General features: G+C 36.2%; 3 protein-coding genes across 3 annotated transcripts; 2 read left to right on the forward strand and 1 right to left on the reverse strand.

Annotated features, from left to right (window-relative positions):
- Positions 1–543: 543 nt before the first annotated feature.
- LOC110731512 (putative ripening-related protein 1) lies at positions 544–1,656 on the reverse strand. The gene has a single exon (XM_021911359.1). It carries the CDS (start codon positions 1,255–1,257, stop codon positions 712–714), a length of 546 nt encoding a protein of 181 aa, XP_021767051.1. The 5' UTR covers positions 1,258–1,656; the 3' UTR covers positions 544–711.
- Positions 1,657–5,089: 3,433 nt separating this feature from the next.
- Positions 5,090–12,454, forward strand: LOC110731467. The gene is made up of 10 exons (XM_021911320.1): positions 5,090–5,375; positions 5,480–5,807; positions 6,449–6,710; positions 6,802–7,018; positions 7,132–7,484; positions 7,615–8,133; positions 8,699–9,860; positions 10,072–10,419; positions 10,754–10,988; positions 11,334–12,454. The coding sequence occupies exons 1-10, from the start codon at positions 5,175–5,177 to the stop codon at positions 12,452–12,454; spliced, it is 4,746 nt and encodes a 1,581-aa protein (XP_021767012.1). The 5' UTR covers positions 5,090–5,174.
- A 1-nt stretch (position 12,455) lies between these two features.
- Positions 12,456–19,887, forward strand: LOC110731469. Its single transcript, XM_021911321.1, has 9 exons — positions 12,456–12,658; positions 15,019–15,266; positions 15,754–15,835; positions 15,921–16,163; positions 16,259–16,475; positions 16,577–16,932; positions 17,198–17,428; positions 18,007–19,207; positions 19,663–19,887. The coding sequence occupies exons 1-9, from the start codon at positions 12,456–12,458 to the stop codon at positions 19,885–19,887; spliced, it is 3,006 nt and encodes a 1,001-aa protein (XP_021767013.1).
- The last annotated feature ends 838 nt before the right edge of the window (positions 19,888–20,725 follow it).

Below are 20,725 nucleotides of genomic sequence, written 5' to 3' on the forward strand. Positions count from 1 at the left end.
CTCTTCTTGCTGGTTTTTATACCATGAGGCATCCGAGGTTTCGCAGTAAGTATCCTTCTTCACCAACAAATTTCTTTAGGAGATTACCAGCAAAGACAGATTGCTTGCTGTAAATAGTGTTATCTTTATCTATAGGCCCTCTGAATTATTCAGTTTTCTGTATGTTGAGATGAGGCCCTCCTTTTTTGCTGCTTATTTATTCCAATTTCCTTGTGGATTTTGGGTAATGTAAACATTCTGTCCCTCAAAAACCGAGTAATACATAATGTATTCATTCATGTGTACTATATTTTGTAAATTTGTGTTTTATCCTTGCCTATTTTCATTTATTACAAATATACAATTTGATAAACAGAATGCAGCCCTTTGTTTTATCATAAACAATATGCAGGTGTTTGAGTAGATTCTACGCACATAAACCTGTGCAATTTCAAAATTGTAGCCCAATGGTCTAAAAGGGCAATAACAGAGCCCTAAAGGTACGAAGTTAGTTGTCATTTTGATAGTGTAATTTGAACTAGATGCATACGTAGTGTATCAACTTAATCTGGACGTGACTCATTTGCATCTTCAGGGAGATTTTATTCTTGTGGAACTGAGTACATGATAATTTGTTTGCTGTGATGAAATTGAGCTTTATTTTACCAAGATTTTACTACATTAGCTCATAATACTTGCTATTATAAAAGATCTTATAACATATTCTTCATCTTAAGCATCAGCCCAAGTAATATTGAGTTGGCCCCACTGACTCTGTGGGACCCCCAGAGCCTTCCAAACAGCCTTAGAAGCAGCAACAATGTTATACCCACAAGGTGGGTGATAACCCTCCCCTGCATCACACCCCTTTGTAGAATCACACTCATCAACCACCTTAGCCTTCACAGTCTTCCCATTCCCACTTATTGCGATCATCTTCCCACACCGTGCCCCACTATTATACCACCCTGTCGAGAGTGCAACCACCAGTGAGTTGTCGGTATGGTAGGCGTTGTCACACTTGGACTGGCTGTTCTGAAAGGCTCTAAGTGTGAGCATTCCCGGTGTTTGGGAGGTTACTGAAGGGGAGCATTGAAAGGTGAAGTAAACTGTGTTTTGGATACAACAGTTGGTGCTGCATTTTCCTGGTGGAGGGCTTGTGGCTCTAAAATAGCCCGTTGTTCGGCAGTTTTGACCTTCAACTTGTACACTATATATAATCAGTAACACAACAAATGAAAACCATATGCTAATATTGTTATTTAACATTGTTGTCATTTTTATTTTATTTTTTTGTGTGTAGAGTTTGTGTTTTTGATGCTTTGAAGAATGATATTAGAGGGATATATATATATAATTTAAGGGGTGGTTTTGTTGACATAATAATATATTAATCTTTGTGTTTATCTTGTTACTATTTTAGTGCAAAGTTTAGTCAACTTTGGAGAGCTGGTCATATCATTCATTATTCAACATGACATTTCTTGATAAAGTTTGTCGGTTGACCATGAAGTAGTAGTTAATGGATAAAAATGGGGGTTGGATTGAGAAAAAATATTAGCAAGAGAATTAAGAGTTAAACGCGTGGTTAGCCTTTCAACGAATGTTATCTATTTGAGTTTAGCTTGGTTTAAAATTGATAAAACTGACTCAATTCGAACATAAATTTGGTAGAAATGAATCGATCTTCCTAGGCTGAGGCTACATGTTTGACTTTGTGAGTTCATTCCTGTATGGCTCTATCTATGAAAGCTTTTCCCATGTTTGATGGAATTAATTAATTATGGTAGCTTTGTAGGTTCTTCATTAATACGGAGTAGGCCATTGGATTTAAGGTTGGACTTGGACGCCCTATCATGTCCACATGAAGCCTTTCTAGGCTAAGTATTCACCCAAATACAAATCTAGGCTATTACTTTGCAACCCATCAAGCCACTTAAAAACACACTCTAGCAGTCTAGCCCAACATTGTCCAAACATAAATTACCATCCTTTTTTTTAAAAAAAAATCCTTTATCAAAAAAATTAAAAGCTACCAATTCATTAAAAAAAAAAAAAATTACCATTTTTTTTGGAAGGGAGTCTCAGTCTTCACGACTTCATAATTTTTAAACCGATTAATATTTTTATTAGAGTAAGATAGATAATATTTCAGGAAAAAAATAAAATGAGCCATATAGATTTCTTATACAAGTACTATACACGCGATGTACGTGTGTCTCCTACCTTATAAAGTAAAGTATAAACGGGAAAAACACAACATTATTCAAAAGAAATTTATGTCATACATTTAGGAGAAAGTCCTAATATATCATCGTTAGACACAAACAAAATTGCATAACAGTCTTTTGTACTACTGAAAGTCCTATTAGTACTACTGAGATGTTTTTTTCAGTACTACTTAGAGTGTGTCTTTTGTACTACTGAAAATCATATATAGGACAACTGAGAATGTTCAGTAGTATAATATTGCCTCTCATTAGTACTCTTAAAAAGTCATTATTTATAAAATTGTCATTATTATATATTTGCTTGTGCCCAACTCTAGGTCCTAGAACTCAGAAGCGCTCTACATTTAGCAACTCTTCACATTCTATATCGATCAATTACAAGTTACAACAACAAAATTAATGGTCTTTACTCTTTAGTGTAGTGACGTAGAACAAAATGGCGGGAAACGATTACACTACCTTGTTCTGCGACTGTACAGCTACTGTAGCTGCACTAGTTATTACTCCTACTCGTAATCTGTATCGTCTCATCTCAATTGCCGACTCTACACTCAAAATTCCCACAAATTTCCAGAAAAATCCCACTCAAAACACAATAAATAAAAAAAAAAAATACCCAGAATCTTATAAACATTGAAATGTTACAACTGGGTTTATTTGTGTTTCTTTGTTCAATCCATTCTTAATATCTAGTCTTTTTATTTTATTTTAAATTTTTAAATTTTTGCATGCATGTTTTCTTTGATTATATAGAGTTTGAAAAGAAAATGAAGAAGATAAAATATGTAGATGATGCTGGTTTTACCTTTATTGATCATCTAATCTCATGGTCAGTTAATGATATACTTGATGATAACTTTTTCAATGACAAGGTTAGTTCCTCATTTCCTCTTATTTAAAATATATTATATGGTTGGTACTTTATGTTTGTAAATTGTGTAATTGAATTGTATGATGAATTGCATGCATGCTTTAGTTGTAGTCCTAGATAGATTATAGATAGGGCAAAAGATTTGATTTTGTTGTTGATTCACTAATTTGTAGTTAATTCCAACAAGTAAATACTGTAAGAAGATTTTATTGCTGTTGTTGACTCTGCATTTTGTGAACTACAGGTCAGGAAGATCCCTTGTCTGTTTCGATCGACAACCGAGTATTTCGATGCATTTGTGTATCCTTTGTTAGAGGAGGCACGAGCCGAATTGTGCTCAAATTTGTCTATGTTATCTAGAGCGCCTTTTGGTAGAGTAGTTTCGTGTTGTAAAGCTACCAAAGATACTAAATTACACTTTTTGTACAATGTTAAGGTTCATCATTGGAGGGTTAATTCTGCTGGTGGAGATAGCAAAACTTATAATGTTTTGCCAGGAGATGTGTTTGTATTGATGGATTCTGAATTTGATGCTGAGGAACCTGTTCTACAGTCGGGGCGAAAATGTGTTCTAGCATCTGTAGTTAATATGTCTCAGGATGATGCAGATGAGGACACTTCTGCTACTTGTATCAGAGTGATTGTGTCTAAAGAGATTGACATGAATGATTTTGTAAATAAATATTTACTTATTGTATTTTTGACTAATGTGATTCCATTTGAACGCATATGGAATGCTTTGCACATGAAGGAGAACTTGAAGTTACTCGAGAAGGTCTTGCACTGTGATTCCTTGGTATGCTTCCAGTCTTATTGTTGAAGTTTTCGTATTTTCGTTCTTGTAATGCTGATGAACTTCTATTCCGCATTTGCCAACATGTTCATGATAGTTATATTATTTGTCATTTGTATCACTAGGATCATCCTAGAAAGAAAGGTTTATGCACATTAGTCGACTTGGAGAATGATTGGACTGTAATTATTCTATGATGATCATAACATTTTGAAGCTGAGAGGCAACTAGAACAAATCTATGTTGCTGATTTAGGACTAGGATGCTTATATATGACTATTTTCATTTTATAATGCATAAATAATTGATAGCAACAACCCATTTAAGGCTTAGTTATAATATATTATTCAATTTTGCAGGACAAAGGAACTGATGGCAATGGCTGTTCAGAAACTGATCATTTCTGGCTCAACAAACTTGGTTCGGGTTTACCACGTCTAAACCCATCTCAGAAGGATGCAATTTCGGCTTCTTTGAAAAATATACAGTGTAAGGACAAGTTTTCTGTTGAACTTGTATGGGGTCCTCCTGGGACTGGTAAATCTAAGATGATCAGCACATTGCTATGCATTCTGCTAAGGCTTAACTGTAGAGGCCTGGCTTGTGCCACAACAAATGTGGCAATTACTGCATTAGCTAGTCAGGTTGTAGAGCTGTTGAGAGCGTGTTCTGCAAGGAATTCAGACAATAGGTTTTGCTCATTGGGCAGCTTACTTTTGTTTGGGAGCAAGAAGCAGGTAGATGTAGGTTCAGATATTGAAGATATTTATTTGGACTACCGTGTTAAGAAGCTAGCAGAGGTTTTTAGCCCCATTAGTGGCTGGCGCTGTTCTTTCTCGTTGTTGTTGAATGAATTCCAGGATTTTTCTTCACAGGATCATTTTCTCACTGGACAACATGGTCAGAATAGGTGCCTTGGCAATTCAGAGCAACTTCTATCCTTTCTTAATTCTATTAGAGATCAGTTCAATGAACTAATTGGTCCTGTCAAGAGATGCATCTCAATCTTTTGTACCCATATGGCAAAAAGTTTCATTCAGGAACACAATATTGAGAACTTGACTAAGCTTTATGATTTGCTTGATTCTTTTGAAAGTTTGCTGTTGCAATATATTGGTCAACTCAGTGGTTGGCTCCTTGTAGTGGAGTCTTTCAGAAGTCTATTGTGTATATACTAGGTCTTCTCGAAAAGAAGGGAGATGAATGCTTTGATCTTTTACAAAATCTAATTGTTTCTTTGGGCAAACTTAAGTTTCCCCAAGTGACAAATTATGATTTCATCTCGGATTTCTGTTTCCAAATGTCATCCTTGTTATTCTGTACGGCTTCAAGTTCCTATAAATTGTATTATGCGCCTATAAAATCACTCGATGTTGTGGTTATTGATGAAGCTGCGCAGTTGAAGGAGTGTGAGTCCATTATACCACTCCAACTTCCCGATCTAAGGCATGCTATTCTTGCAGGAGATGAGTACCAGCTACAGGCCATGGTGAAAAGTCATGTAAGAATATCGGTCTAAAATTGATTTCTATTTTTACTCTTAAAATTTTACTTAATCTTATGATTGTTTATATGATCCAGAAACCTTTCCTTTTTTTGATGCAGATTTCAGCGAGTGTTGATTTTGGCCGAAGTTTATTTCAGAGATTAGGTTTGTTAGGCTGGTCAAAACACCTACTAAACATGCAGTACAGAATGCACCCTTCAATAAGTGCATTTCCAAGGAGGATGTTTTACAGCAACAAAATTACTGATGCACCTAGTGTGAAGAGTGACGGCTATGAGAAACGTTACCTTGAAGGATTATTCTTTGGTCCTTATTCATTTATAAATATTACAGAGGGAAAAGAAGAATTTGATGATAATGGACAAAGCAGAAAAAATATGGTTGAGGCAGCAGTTGTCCGGGCTATAGTACTTCGTCTTTACAAAGGTATGCCACGCGGATAGTTCCCTTTTCAGGTTGCTTACAGAATTTTTATCTTGAAAGATCAACCTACTTATTTTCTCAGTTTCGTAACACATTACAAAAATTAGCTTCTGGATGTGCTGCAAAATGCAGATTTGATCCGTGACTAGAATTTTTTAAATTCTGTTGTAATTGTCTTTATATTCCTTATCAATTGGAAAAATACCTTCCAGTTCCAGCATCGGAGCAGGAACGAACTGTGAAATATTGCCGTTTTCTTCATGAAAAATAATGCTTGTTTTAGTAGTGCGAGTATTTTTTTTTTTTTTTTTTTTGGTTACGGTGTAGTATTGATGTTCAGCAAGTAACTAATTTATTATTTTGGCGCACCATTTCTCCTTGATGGAATGTGTGCTACCCCAGGCTTTAGTGACCTGGAAAATGGATCTATATTTTAGCTTTGGACATTTTTTCACTAGGTTCAACATTCTTTATCGAGAGCTGCATTGTTTGAATTGGTATTTTTACTTTTGGGATGCATTGTACACTTGCATTCTATACAAAAATCTGTGTTTTAGGGCCTCTATTTATCTAATACACTAATTGGCCTTTACAAAATTCTTTATTGCTGCATTCTTAGTCTTGGTTCATTTTCTTGTTTGCAGGATGGTGCAAATCACCCTGCAATAAAAAAGTTAGCATTGGTGTAATATCGCCTTATTCTGCACAGGTTAAGGCAATTGAAAGAATGATTGGTCAGAGATTTTCGAATCTGGAAAATTTTACAGTGAACATCAAATCAATTGATGCGTTCCAAGGTGCAGAGGAAGACATAATACTGCTATCTTTGGTCAGATCTAACAACTTTGGCGAAATTGGTTTCTTATCTAATCCTCAACGACTTAATGTTGCATTAACAAGGGCAAGGTATGTCTTGGAAGTACTTCCAAATAATTTTTAGGCTTCACTGCTGTTTTTCCTACACTAGTTATTTTCCAATTTACATTCTTGATTCCAGACATTGCCTATGGGTGCTTGGAAATGGGAAGACTTTAGCCAAAGCCAACCTTATTTGGAGGGATTTTATCACCGATGCTAAAGAGCGGAAATGTTTTTTCAATGCTAATGAAGATGAAAAAATATCAGAAACAATCATTTATGTTAAGAAGGAACTAGATCAGCTGGATGATTTGCTCAGCGGAAATAGTGTGCTTTTTCGTAATGCAAGGTGGAAGGTGGGTAACTCCTCTTATCAAATTAATGATGTTCAATTTAGTTGAACCTTAAACACTTCAGTTTGGGCTTACCTATTCTTGTTGCTGAACATTGCTCATGTTATTTTTCCTAGGTTCTCTTTGCTAGTAATTTCATCAAATCATTTTCAAAGCTGCAATCAAGCCAAACAAAGATGCATGTGTTTAATCTTATAGGCAAACTTTCAAATGGATGGCGACCAAGGAAAATCAAAGTCGATCCTCCTTGTGAGAGCTCTGTTCGAATTGTCAAGCAATTCAAAGTTCAAGGCCTCTATGTCATATGCTCAAATGACATTGTTAAAGAATCAGAATATTTCCAAGTTATGAGGGTTTGGGATATTTTGCCATTGGAAGCAGTGGCCGAATTGGCTAAGAGAATTGACAAACACTATGGTTTATTCACTGAAGAGTTTGTCAGATGCTGCAAGAAAAAATGTATTGAAGGGTATGCTTTCTTTTGTTACATTTTCATCAACATGCATCTATAAGATTGCGAAATTAGGAAAACTATCTTGTTGAAATGATTAATCCTTTTTGGCAATATCTCATTTATCTAATTGATTTGTTATGCTCAGTACGCTGGAAGTTCCCGTATGCTGGAGCAGCAACTCTAATATTGTTCGGTACAAGAGTTGCAGTGATGCTGAGAGAACAAGTATATCAGATGACGATGATGTCGCACCAAGATGTATTGACAAGGCAGAAGTCAAGGAGAGCTTGTTGCTAGTAAAATTTTACTCTTTATCTGTCGGTGTAGTGAAACACTTGATTTCTGTTTCTGATGGTAGGGCATTAGAGCTTCCCATGGAAGTGACAGACAACGAGTGGGAAATAATTCATTACCCAAGAAGCTCTTTTGTGTTAGGAAGGTCTGGCACTGGAAAGACCTTGGTGTTAGTCACGAAACTATTTCAGAAAGAACAACTATATCACATGGCTTTGGGTGGTTCTGATGAGGTACATGGCGATGCTTCCTTGTGTGATGACCCATCAATTAAGCTTGAGGGTAGAAGCGCTATTCTGCGACAACTGTTTGTAACAGTTAATCCGAACTTGTGCCATACAGTAAAACAACACATCTCCAATCTTCAAAGGTAACTGTGAGATACTTTACATTTCTCAATTGTGACATTGTCAACTCCACATTGTCTCTGGGAATTTAAACAGAAAAATGTCGTATATATTAGGGAAGAAGAGTGTATTCAGTATTCAATAGATTTGTGTTCTCGGGTCAATTGTCAATCTCATATGTGTAATTGTTTCACCTCTTAGGGTGTTTTCTGTTAGGAGGAATTCGTTTGGTTTGTATAAGGGTGCAAAGACATTTTCTTCTTCCCGCATTATCCTTATTTTTCTTGCCGATTACTTTCTCTCCTCCCTTTCATCCCCTTCCCACCATCCCCATTCTTTTCCTTCTCTCTAAATTTTATTAAGGTACTAAAGAAGGATACTTAATCTTTTGTAGCATTTTCCCTTTCAAATTTGTCCATGGAAAACAATATCTAGTTGGCAGTGTTTTCTGTCCAACCAAATGGAATTTTAGTGATAATGTTGAGGAGCATGCTCTTGGAGCATGTTTGATTATATGCTAAGCTATTTTGTTATATTGATAATCTCATATCTGTTGTCGTACTGAATTTGGCCTCACTGATGCTTCAGCACTGTTCGTGGAGAAATCTTGAATAAGGAAACCTGCATCCAAGTTTATGATGAGACGCAACTATTTGAAGATATTCCTCACTCTTTCTGGGAGATCCCTGCTGAGTCATATCCTCTTGTGATATCTCTCAAGAAGTTCCTGCTCATGCTGGATGGTACAATAGGTACCTCATATTTCCATAGATTTGTGAAAACTAGACAAACTTGTAGCTTAAAATCAGTTGAGCTGCAAATGATGGAAAGGAAAGAAGTAAGCTTTGATAAGTTTAGTGTCTCATACTGGCCTCACTTCAATTCGACTCTTACAAAGGATCTTGATCCTTCAAGAGTTTTCACTGAAATACTCTCTTGTATAAAAGGTGGAATAAAAGTTGAACAGGGTAGACTCACTTTAGACAGTTATATTCAATTGTCTGACTGCAAAAAGTCAAGCTTAAGTAGGAACGAGAGGGAGGCCATATATGGTATATTCTTGTGCTATGAGAAGATGAAGCTTACAAGAGGTGAGTATGATTTGTCTGATGTAGTGAATGATCTTCATCATCGGTTCAGCCATCAAAGGTATGAAGGTGATGCCTTGGATTTTGTGTATATAGATGAAGTTCAAGATTGGACTGTGCGGCAACTTTCTCTTTTAAAATATGTTTGCAAGAATGTCAAAGAAGGTTATGTGTTTGCTGGTGATACAGCTCAAACAATTGCCCAAGGTGTAGATTTTAGTTTTGATGAGATCAGAAGCTTTTTCTATGTCAATTTTCTCCAAGGCCCGTGTGTGAAAACTAGTAAACAGGATCAAGGAAACATCTGCCCAATTTTTGTGCTGAATCAAAACTTTCGATCCCATGCTGGGATTTTAAAGTTAGCTCACAGTGTCATCAAACTTATCTACCATTTCTTTCCATACTCAATTGATAAGGTTAATCCAGAGTTCAGTCTTATTGATGGAGATGCTCCCATACTGCTGGAGTCTGCATCTGGTGATGAAGATGTTGTCATGAAAATCTTTCAGGACAATAAAAATGATGGCAGGAATACTGTCATTTTTGGAGCTGAACAAGTTATTATTGTACGAGATGAAAGTGTGAGAAATGAAATGCCAAGCCATGTAAAAGGACATGCACTTGTGCTCACGGTATTTGAGTGCAAAGGCTTGGAGTTTAAGGTAAATAACTGTTTGGCTTTTCTATTTCTTGACATTGACTTCTTCATTATTGTTATAAGGTTCTCGCTTGACATTTCTAACTCTATATTGTTTTTGTTTGATGCCTTATTTTTATTTTTATGTTGCAAAAGTTGCTTAATATACCAGCTATGCACTTTGATATTCTGTGATCCTGAAATAGCTTATCCCTGTGACATGTTTATCATCACAGGACGTTCTCTTGTACAACTTCTTTTCATCATCACCTATTAGAGAACATTGGAGTGTAATATATAAATATATGCAAGAGAAGAACCTTGGCTCATCATTTCCACATTTTCCAAAGTTCAATCATGCAAAACATAGTGGTTTGTGCCATGAATTGAAGCAACTATATGTGGCCGTCACCCGAGCAAAGGAAAGATTATGGATCTGTGAGAGCCATGGTAGTCATGCAGAACCTATGGCTAATTACTGGAAAAAATTGAATCTGGTCCGAATTAGACAGTTTGACAATTCATTAGCTCAGGAAATAATATTTCCCAGCTCTAAGGAGGAATGGAAATCGCAAGGTTTCAAGGTTTGTTTTTTGGCTTTATTTGGAAGACATTCATTATTAGTTTTCTCCTCCAATTTCATGTTAACCATCTTAGTTTAATAGATTTTAGAGAACCCATGTGATGCTCATATTAAAATTTAGTAAGTTTGTAAGTCTAATGCATCAGCATTGAGGATTTTGGGATCATAGCTCAATCATTTATCAGATGTACCTATAATTGCTGGCATCATGCTAGGTGTCACCATCAGTGTGTGGTGTTATCTGAGTCAGGAACTCAGGATTTCATACTTGAACTATTGTAACTATTTATTTTGTCTTCAATATTCCTTGCATCCTGATTCACCTTTATATGCAGTTTCTCGAAGTAAGTAACTATGAGACAGCGGCAGTCTGCTTTGGGCGAGCTGGAGATACTTACTGGGAAAAATACGCCCGTGCTACTGGCCTTAAAACAACCGCTGCTCATATGCGTGGCTTGAGTTCTGAAGCAGTCAAAATGCTTACAGAAGCTGCTGAAATCTTTCAAAGCCTAGATAACAACAAAGAGGCCGCTAAGTGCTTCTATGATGCAGGCAATTATGAAAGAGCAGGTAGTAGTGAAAACAGTTACTAATTTCAATGTATTCTGCTATTTTTAGAAACCATTATTTGGAACTATTACTGATATACCTTGAATTCTTTCGCTAGAACATAGCAGACTTTTGACACAGTCCTTTGCAAATGAACATTGAAAAAATAGAAACAAAAGTATAATGGGCAGTATGAATCCTAGTTAGTGAACCTTGTCCTAAGCCTGAAAATGAACTTTTACTATATGATTGAAATTGTAGCCTAAAACCCAATGGAGTTCACATTTAAGTTTACTTCCTTGAATTCTGACCCAGATGAACTGATTATTTCCAGAAATGACGCTATTGAACTTTTTTTTTTTACAGGTGATATATATCTGCAGCACTTTCAAAGTTCTGAGCTTGAAAAGGCTTGTCATTGCTATACCTTGGCCGGTTTTCATGCACGTGCTGCGGAGATCTATGCTGAAAATTACCTCTACAGAGAATGTTTGCATGCATGTAATACAGGAAAATTGTTTAACTTAGGATTGCAGTACGTACAAAGCTGGAAACAGCTGGCTCTTGAGGAGGGAAGCATAGACTTGATAACATTTGAGCAAGAATTCCTGAAGAGTTGTGCTCATGCTTCCTATAAGAAAAAAGACAAGAAAAAAATGATGAAGTATGTTAAGAAATTTAGCTCTCTTGATTCAATGAGGACCTTCTTATGGAATCAAGGGTGTTATGAGGAGGGAATTGACATAGAGATAGAAATGGGCGATATTCAAGAGGGTCTAAGAATCGCAAGAAAAGTAGGATTATTTTTACGTGAGGCAGATTTATTAGAAAAGGCTCAGAATTATGAGGATGCTTCTAGGCTCTATATTTGGTACGTGTTTGGTAAATGTTGTTGGGCATCTGGTGGAAAAAATTGGCTCGAAAGAGATCTTTTGTTGAAAGAGGAATTGTTGTCCAGAGCTGAAGCTTCTGCTCTCAATGCTTCAGCTGATTTTCACAAACAAATTCATACAGAAGTTCTGCTTTTGTCAACTCAAAGTACTGGGTTGTCTGAACTGGAGAAGCAGTTAGAAGTCTCCCAAAAAAGCGGGAATTTGAAATGGGAGGTCATATGTACTAGAAAAATTCTTGAAATCCTTCTTCAGACTCAGACTTCACCATTTAAATGGGAATCTGACTCGCGAGAAATGATCTCAGGTGGCCAGGTCTCAGTTGAAAAACTGATATACTTTTGGTCATCCTGGAAAGAGAAGATTTTGACAACCTTGGAACACCTAAAGAGTTTACCAGCACATGATAATCACTGGGACTTCTGTCTACATTATTTTGGCGTGCGAAAGCATCCAAACACTGGTTACTTTATGCTCTATCCTGATGCTGAATGGGTGTCGAAATATCCGAAAAAGAATAATCAAAGACTTGGCACAGAACATTTGGTGACTTCTATTCGACATTACTGGTTCAGAGTTACTCTCAGTTGGCTGTAATATGCTGGAGTATCTGAATATCTTTCAGAAGTTTTCTGCTGATTCGATGCCTATGATTTGCAAAAGTAGGATTGTTGATCATATTTTTGAATGTACCCTTTTTTTGATGGAGTCGGATTATTTAAGGCAATGGGGTCAAGTGTCAACTGCTCGAATGTATTATGCGACAAAATGGTATGCTGCTGCTGTGTTTACCACTGAATGGTACAACCTTATCCTACATGATCAAGTAAAGAACCGAAGCTCCATCATCACACGAAAACTGAGGGCAAAACTAGATCATTATTTGCCTAATATGTGAAAGATTTGAATTCCAATCTTTGTTGAGTAATGTCAGCTAATTGCATTGTTTGCTTGAGTTGCTAAATTATGTTTGCTAGCCTGGTGTCAAGTAAATATCTGAAATAGCAGACATTAATCTAGCTGAAGTTATTGATAACACTTTCATCTTGTCTTATATCTTTTAACTCAGGGAAGTGGATTACCATTTGTTAGGATTAGTGTGGAGATAGATAAATACATGGAGACATAAGGAGATTGCATAGAAGCTGCCTTATTGTTAAGGTTCGACCAAACTTGTGAAAAGTTCGGTCGAACCCGGTTTTAAGTCAGTAGGTGCACCAGTTTTCATTTCTAGAGGAGGAGTGACCAAACCCAAGGAGGTTCGACCGAACCACCCCAGGTTCGACCGAACTCTGGGTAGGTTCGGCCGAACCTCCCTGCTCCCTATTTCGTCGCTTCGTTTTCGGCTTGTGCGATTTGCTTTAATCTTAGCCGTTGGATTGTATTTTCTACCTAGACTATATATACCTTTTCTAAGCCTCTTTGTTGATTATTCACAAACATTTAAACACATAGAGAGGTTTTGAGAGGGTTTGTGAGGAGCATTTGAATTCTATACAATTCATGCTTGTAATTCTTGAGTTCATTCATCATCAATATTACTCCATAGTGCAAGGGTGGGTTTTTTCTCCCGGTTCTCGGGTTTTCCCACAGTAACATTGTCTTCCTTTTACTTGCTTTAATTCCTTCAAAGTTGTTCTTGATTGTTATGCTTGTTTGTTCATTGCTATTGTGGGTTGATTGCAAGTTAGTTGAACACTTTAATCCTTACACCATTAACTTCCATCTTATGTTAATATATAATACCCTTTACTGCATGAGTCCTATACTCTTTGTGCTACCCTGCCGACTGCCGTGCCCAACTTTGTCAAATACCTCTTTTTTACAATAGGAAGAGAAGCTCTAGTTTCCTTAGTTTTGCTCTATGTTGCCAACCTCATTCTCAAATCCATTACAAAAAATCAATGTGAAAAATAAACTTAAGTGCAAAAAAAAAAAAAAAAAAAAAGTGTTAAGAAAATTATTTTACACCCTTTCCGGTAAGATTGATTTAGCTTTTGATTTTTTATTACATTAATTTCTTATACGAAGTATTTCGTAACTTTTAAATTTTATGAAGAATTACTTCTTACACACCTAATTATTTGTGTGTTTAAGTTAGCGTGTATCACAATCCACACCCTTGACGTGTTCCTGTAATATAAAGAAAATGTTGATTTACTTACGAAAATGTCATATTGACTGATATGTTTCTATTTACAGAAATGTCACCAAATAAACAATTTTTGTTCATCACGATGATTAACTGGGGCTCCCTCTTATTTCCACCTATCTATTTACGGAATTCACTTGCATCGTCTAAATATTTTGTTGCACCCACTCTTATCTTCTTTTTTTTTTTGGCAATTTTATACAATAATTGAGATTAACAAAAAAAATATGGAGGTACTAGCATATTACACAATGTAAAACAACAATTACTCATACTGCATAAACAAAAAAAAAAAGAAAAAATCGCTCAATAATTACTCTCTTGGTCTCTTATTTGTTTTGCCTCAATTTTCTTTTTAGGCCGTCATTTTAATTTCGACCCATTTTATTTTTGAACATATAGGATTACACTTTTACTCTCACAATCACCCCTTTAACCCACTACTTTTCTCTCTCATCATTTTTTCCAATTAAAAGTTAATAAAGTAACATTTGTCTATGGGGTAAAAAATAAGAAACGAAGAAATACCTTGTAGTTTAAAGTTTAAACCAAGTTTACTAGCTGAGTATGAATTGGGTATTAGCGTAGTACACAATGACACATTGTAGAACAATACTACGGGGTGCACACAAAAAATAACTATGGAGTAGACGTTATAAATATAATCAATGGCGGCAAACATATGCAGTGTACCCCGTGCCACAACTGCTAAGCTGTAGTGACGTTTCATCTCTCTCCCCATCATTTCCATTATCATCAATAATCGCACTTGAAAATAAACCCATTTTTTGAAAATCCCACTTAAAAATAAATCAAAATGACTACCAAAATTCCTTCATTTTAACACCCACAACATAAATCATCATCATTCTTGAACTGGGTTTGTTTCATTCTTTGTAATTTCAACTTTTTCATGTCTGTTATTGATCATTTTCTTGAACAAAACTTGATTTTTTAGGCTATAAAATCTAATATTTACTTGAATTTGGTTCTTGATGATTTGACGCAGGGGAAGAAAGAGAATTATGGATTTGGAATCCGGAAAGATTGAAAAAATTGTAAGAGATCAAATGCTTTCTTCAAGAAAAGTTAGAAGTAAGAAATGTAAGCTACATAATCTTATAGGAAAAATATTTGGTCCATTTTCATTTATAAACATCTCTCAAGGAAGAGAAGAAGTTGATGATGATGGGCATAACACTAGAAATCTGGTTGAAGTGGCAGTTTTGATGAATATTGTGCAACGTTTGCACAAAGGTAAACCGCCCTTTTAAACGTATTAGGAGTGGATTGTTTCCTTTATGTGTGTATTTGACTGTTCTCTAAGTAGTGTAAATTGTGATTAGTTATTATTGATAGTGGGTTGCATACTTGCATGTCAAGTCTCAACCAACAAATGTTATGTGAATGTGTTTGATGAGTCCGAACCCTAACCGGGCTTCTCGATATTTAAGGACCGTGCAGCTTGGTTACGGGTAAGGGTGATTCGTGGTTTTGTTGTTGTTCACTCCGTTGTTCTGAGTTGGGTATTCTTGTTTGACATGGGTACGTGTCCAAGTGTGCTATTTTGTGAAAATTTTCTATGATTTTGGCTTTGGCCTAAACACATATATATTAATATATCCTATTTATGTTTAAGTGTTGAGAATCTAACATGGGCACTTGAGGTAAATGAAGAGTCCAAGTAACATAGGTTGTTGGCTATATCTGTTATTCCTTGTCAACTTTTTTGTACATAAGTTAGGTTTGGTATGGGTTGCTCAAATTCTTAATGTGGCTCTTACATCTGCTCAAAACATGTACATAGATGTTAAGATTAGAGATTGGTCTATTATAAAGCTTTTTTCCAATATGATGATTTCCATGATACCTGAAGTTTTTGCTGTTGTACACAGAATGGCAGTGCTACAGCCAAAAGATTTCTGTGTGTATAGTATCTCAAGGTGTAGCACAAGTTAAGGATATTGAGAGAAGAATTGGGAAAAGATATGAAAAGCTTTTAAACTTTGAGTTGAAGGTGAAATTAGTTGAAGGATTTCAGGAAGGTGGCGAAGCAGATATTGTTATAGTATCTACTGTAAGATCCAATTCTGCTGGATCTTCTGAGTTCCGCTTAGATCATGGAATGGCTGATGTTGCTTCGAGTAGGGCCAGGTATGACTTAGGATGATGTCTCTGGACTAATTATAGTTTCTGTTGGCTTTTTTTAATCAAGTAAACCTGCTCTTCCTCTTTTTAAACAATTGTAGGCATTGCCTCTGGATACTGGGGAACAAGGAAACCCTTGCTGAAGCAGATACTTTCTGGAAAGATATTATTTCTGATGCCAAACTGCACAGCTGTTACTTTAATGCTGAAGAAGACGAGAATTTAGCTAAAGTCATTGTAGATGTTAAAAGCAAGTTGGATGAACTTGAAGACTTGCTTGATAAGGATAATAATATTTTCAAAGCTTCAGGGTGGAAGGTATACCTTTGCTCTATCCTTCCAGAAATATGCATATTCTGTTGAATTTTGTGATAATATTGCAACATCAAACTGAGTTTTCACAATCCTTTAATTTGTAGGTTGTCTTCAGTGAGAATTTTGTCAAATCTTTTGCCAAGCTGCCCTCAATCTACTCTAAGAAGCTTGTGGTGAATTTTATTTTGAAGTTAGCTAATGGCTGGCGGCCAAAAAATAAGAACACTGATCTGGTCTGTGAAAGTGCTGTTAGAATTGTAAAACAATTTGAGGTTGAGGGTCGGTATATCATTTGCACAAATGATATAATCAGGTTACAAGGATATGCTACTCAAATCTTGAAGGTCTGGGATATCTTGCATTTGGAAGATGTACCAGCATTAGTCAGTAAACTTGACATAATATATGGAGCATTTACTGATGAATTCCTTGCATGCTGCAAAGAAAAATGTCTCCAGGGGTATATTCTCTTTATATAATTTGTATATCGTTCTATTTACAAGTTAAATTCAGTGAGCGATCAGTCTCCAAAGATGTACTGAAGTGCTTAGACGACACAACTGCACCATAAGAATTAATATGCTGCTGCATTGAGCTTAAAAGAAACTACCTTTGTTTATCTGTACCTTTGTATGTGCGTCTAGAAAATGTTGACAAAAGATGAAAAGAAGCACCAGATGTGGCTTTCCATCTTTTCCTAATGTTCTCTATGTTTGTTTATGTAGGAAGTTGGAACTCCCAAGAAACTTTACTTCATTTGATGTTGCACGGTTCAAAGTTGTTAATAACGCAAAATCAACAAGTTCTTTGGATGCTGATAGTGTTGGAACAAGCTTTTTTGAGAATGCAAAAGTCAAGGAGAGTTTGCTGCTTATGAAATTCTATCCATTTTCTGAGGGTGTCTTGAGTCACTTGATGTCTGCGTATGATGGGTTGCTTTTGAATGTCCCTTTGAGGTATCAGACCAAGAAAGAGAGGCAATTTTCAATGGCAAAAGCACCTTCATTTTAGGACGATCTGGCACAGGTAAAACAACAGTGTTGGTGATGAAGTTGTTTCAAAAGGAACAACAACATCACATAGTTTCAGAAGGAAATCTACATGACGCCTTGATGAGTGAGTTTTCAACCAATGCTCCTGGTAGAATGGGAGCGCCCCTTCGCCAACTTTTTGTGACCGTAAATCCAAAACTTTGTTTTGCCGTCAAACACCACATCAAAAATCTTAAGAGGTCTGTGAACCTTTTCATTATCTTTTTCCCCTGCAATATATAATATACTTCATATGCTAATGAGCTACCATGCTGGTGTATGTGCAAATGAGCTTACCTTGCTGGTGTACTCTAGTATGGACCGTATTGATAAAATGTTACAGCACTTATTAATTGCCTGTGGAGAAAATCTTCTATAAGAAAATGCACTTTTCATTCTCCTTTTTTAGAAAATCTTCTATAAGAAAATGCACTTTTCATTCTCGTTTTTTAAAAGTTGGCTTGTGTTCCTAGCATTATTGATTTATCTTATGGTTGTTACAGCTTTGTTAACGGAGAAAACTTTGGTGAGGGATGTGTCTTCAATGATGTGATTGAAATGGATGAATATGAGAAGTTCAAGGACATCCCAGAGTCTTTTCAAGATATTCCTTTAAATGCCTTTCCACTTGTGATAACATTTAATATGTTTTTGCTGATGCTTGATAGAAGCTTTGGTTTGTCATATTTTGATAGATTTACGGATATTAGGAAAATCTGTTATATGGAAACTGCAAGTTTCAGACTGGTTGTTCAGGCAGTAAGAAGGAAAGAGGTTACATTTGAGAAATTTAGATCATCTTATTGGCCTCATTTCAACTCCCAGCTCACAAGAAAGCTTGATCCTTTAAGAGTTTTCACCGAGATTAATTCCTGTATAAAAGGTAGGCTACATTATGGGGAGGGTGATAACAACAATCTGAGTTTGCAGAGTTATATGCAATTATCTAAGGCCCGAGTATCAAAATTCAGTGAGGATGAAAGAGAGGTAATATATAAGGTATTTGGGGACTATGAGAAAAAGAAGGTTGTACGAGGAGAATTTGATTTGGCTGATCTAGTGAATGATCTGCTTTGTCGTTTTAAGTGTGAAAATTATGAAGGTGAGCTCATGGATTTTGTTTATATTGATGAAGTCCAGGATCTAACCATGAAGCAACTTGCCCTCTTCAAGTACATATGCAGTAATGTGGAGGAAGGCTTTGTATTTGCAGGTGACACTGCGCAGACTATTGCTAGAGGCATTGATTTTAGATTTGAGGATATAAGAAAGCTTTTCTACGAGGAGTTTCTCAATAATATGGAAGTTGTTGGAGATGAGCAAAAGAAGATTAAAGGGCTAATATCTCCTACCTTTCAACTAAGCCAAAATTTTCGGACTCATGCTGGAGTTTTAAATTTAGCTCAGAGTGTTATTGACCTTATCTGGCATTTTTTTCCCAATTCTATTGATCCCCTTAAACCGGAAACTAGTCTCTTATGTGGGGAACTTCCAATACTACTGGATTGTGAAAATTGCGAAGATGCCCTCATAAAGATTTTTCAAGACAAAGCAAGTCAAGGTGACAACAGCAATAGCATTAGCTTTGGATCCGAACAGGTGATAATGGTCAGAGATGATCATGCGAGAGACAAAGTAGGCAAATTTGTTGGCAGACAGGCCCTTGTGCTGACAATCTTTGAGTGCAAAGGCTTGGAGTTTGAGGTAATATTAGTACATTCTATTTGGATGTGTAAGTTGCTCTAGCTATATTGATTTCTGTATATAAGCCTTCTTATTATCTGCTGCAATCAATGCTCTCCTCGTTTCAAGGTGTGTTTTTTTTTTTTTTTTTTTTTTTTTTTTTTTTTTTTTTAGGGGGTGGGTGGGGGGATTTGCCGATTTGGTCTTGAAATCGCAGCTTATGGCTTTATTGTCCCTTCTTGTTGCAATTTCCTTTGGGATTGCATTATTTAGTCAAACTGTTCTTGGAGTGTCGAATTTCCAGGATTGCCTACTGCAATACTTACTTTCTCGGCATTTAAGCGTGTTACTGAAAGCCATCATTATCCCTATAGCCATATTAAGTGTTTTCTCGTTCCAAAGTCTGATTATAACCCTCTTTAACTGCAAATAGAAATCGAGACCGTTCAAGTAACACTCTATTCTTGTTATTGCAGGATGTGCTGTTGTATAACTTCTTTGGATCCTCACCATTAAGAGAACAGTGGAGAATTATTTATGAATACGTGGAGGAAAAGCTCTGTGCTTTGAATTTAGAAACTTATCCAAGTTTTACAAATGCAAAGCGTGATGTTTTGTGTTATGAGCTAAAGCAATTGTATGTAGCCATTACTCGTACAAGACAAAGGCTTTGGCTATGTGAAGACAGCGATAGTTTTTGATCTCCTATGGCTGACTATTGGCGAAAGCTGAATCTCATTCAAGTTAAAAAGTTGGATGAGTCATTTGCACGATCTATGCAAGTTGCTAGTAGCTTAGAGGACTGGAGATGGCGGGGTAAAAAGGTTTGTCTTATTAATTCATGGTATTAAGGTTCTTGCTTTTCTATTTTTTAAATTTTCTTGTTGCAGATAAAGTACTCCTGTCTCATGTGTCTGCAATTTATTAGTCTGACCTCATATGCCCCATTTAGATTCCTCACTTCCTTTGATTGGGCCTTTTCCAATTACAGATGCTAGAGGTGCATAACTACAAGGCTGCTACGCAATGTTTTGAACGCGCTGGAGATTTTTACTGGCAAAAGTTTGCCAAAGCCTCTAGCTTTAAGGCAGCTGCTGACAACTTACGAGGTTTAAGCATGGAAAAGTCTTTGGAAATGCTCAGAGAAGCTGCTGAGCTATTTGAAAGCATAAGAAACATCAAGAAAGCAGTCGAATGTTACATAGATGCTGAAGACTATGAAAAAGCAGGTAGTGTTTATAGCTATCCCCCAGCCAAGCCTCAGGGAGTGCTAGAGAGAAATTTATATTTGGCATGAATTTGATACTGATACCCTATGGAAATATATATACCTTTAGTAAATACTCTGTACATGATCTTGATTTACGTGGTAAAAATTACATCCTTCAAGAGATGATGGTCCAAGTATAGAAGCGCAGTTGAAGAGTTGGTGTTCATTGTATTTTAGATTGACTAATAGGATAGACAGCCTGATAGAAGTAATACTAGTTGGCTATCTTGCACCATATGCTGAAAAAATTATGTATCTGACAGTCAAGT

The sequence above is a fragment of the Chenopodium quinoa genome, unplaced genomic scaffold, assembly GCF_001683475.1.
Source record: "Chenopodium quinoa cultivar QQ74 unplaced genomic scaffold, ASM168347v1, whole genome shotgun sequence".
Taxonomy (NCBI): Eukaryota; Viridiplantae; Streptophyta; class Magnoliopsida; order Caryophyllales; family Amaranthaceae; genus Chenopodium; species Chenopodium quinoa.

What these genes read in the sequence shown, in the direction of transcription:
- LOC110731512 (XM_021911359.1), bottom strand. Translation starts at nt 1,257, where the DNA reads ATGACAACAATGTTAAATAACAATATTAGCATATGGTTTTCATTTGTT.
- LOC110731467 (XM_021911320.1), top strand. Translation starts at nt 5,175, where the DNA reads ATGTCATCCTTGTTATTCTGTACGGCTTCAAGTTCCTATAAATTGTAT. An exon ending in GTTGCATTAACAAGGGCAAG is followed by an intron (nt 6,711 to 6,801) that starts GTATGTCTTGGA and finishes TCTTGATTCCAG; the next exon opens with ACATTGCCTATGGGTGCTTG. An exon ending in CACATCTCCAATCTTCAAAG is followed by an intron (nt 8,134 to 8,698) that starts GTAACTGTGAGA and finishes CTGATGCTTCAG; the next exon opens with CACTGTTCGTGGAGAAATCT.
- LOC110731469 (XM_021911321.1), top strand. Translation starts at nt 12,456, where the DNA reads ATGCTGGAGTATCTGAATATCTTTCAGAAGTTTTCTGCTGATTCGATG. An exon ending in TGTGCAACGTTTGCACAAAG is followed by an intron (nt 15,267 to 15,753) that starts GTAAACCGCCCT and finishes TACATAAGTTAG; the next exon opens with GTTTGGTATGGGTTGCTCAA. An exon ending in GATGTTAAGATTAGAGATTG is followed by an intron (nt 15,836 to 15,920) that starts GTCTATTATAAA and finishes GCAGTGCTACAG; the next exon opens with CCAAAAGATTTCTGTGTGTA.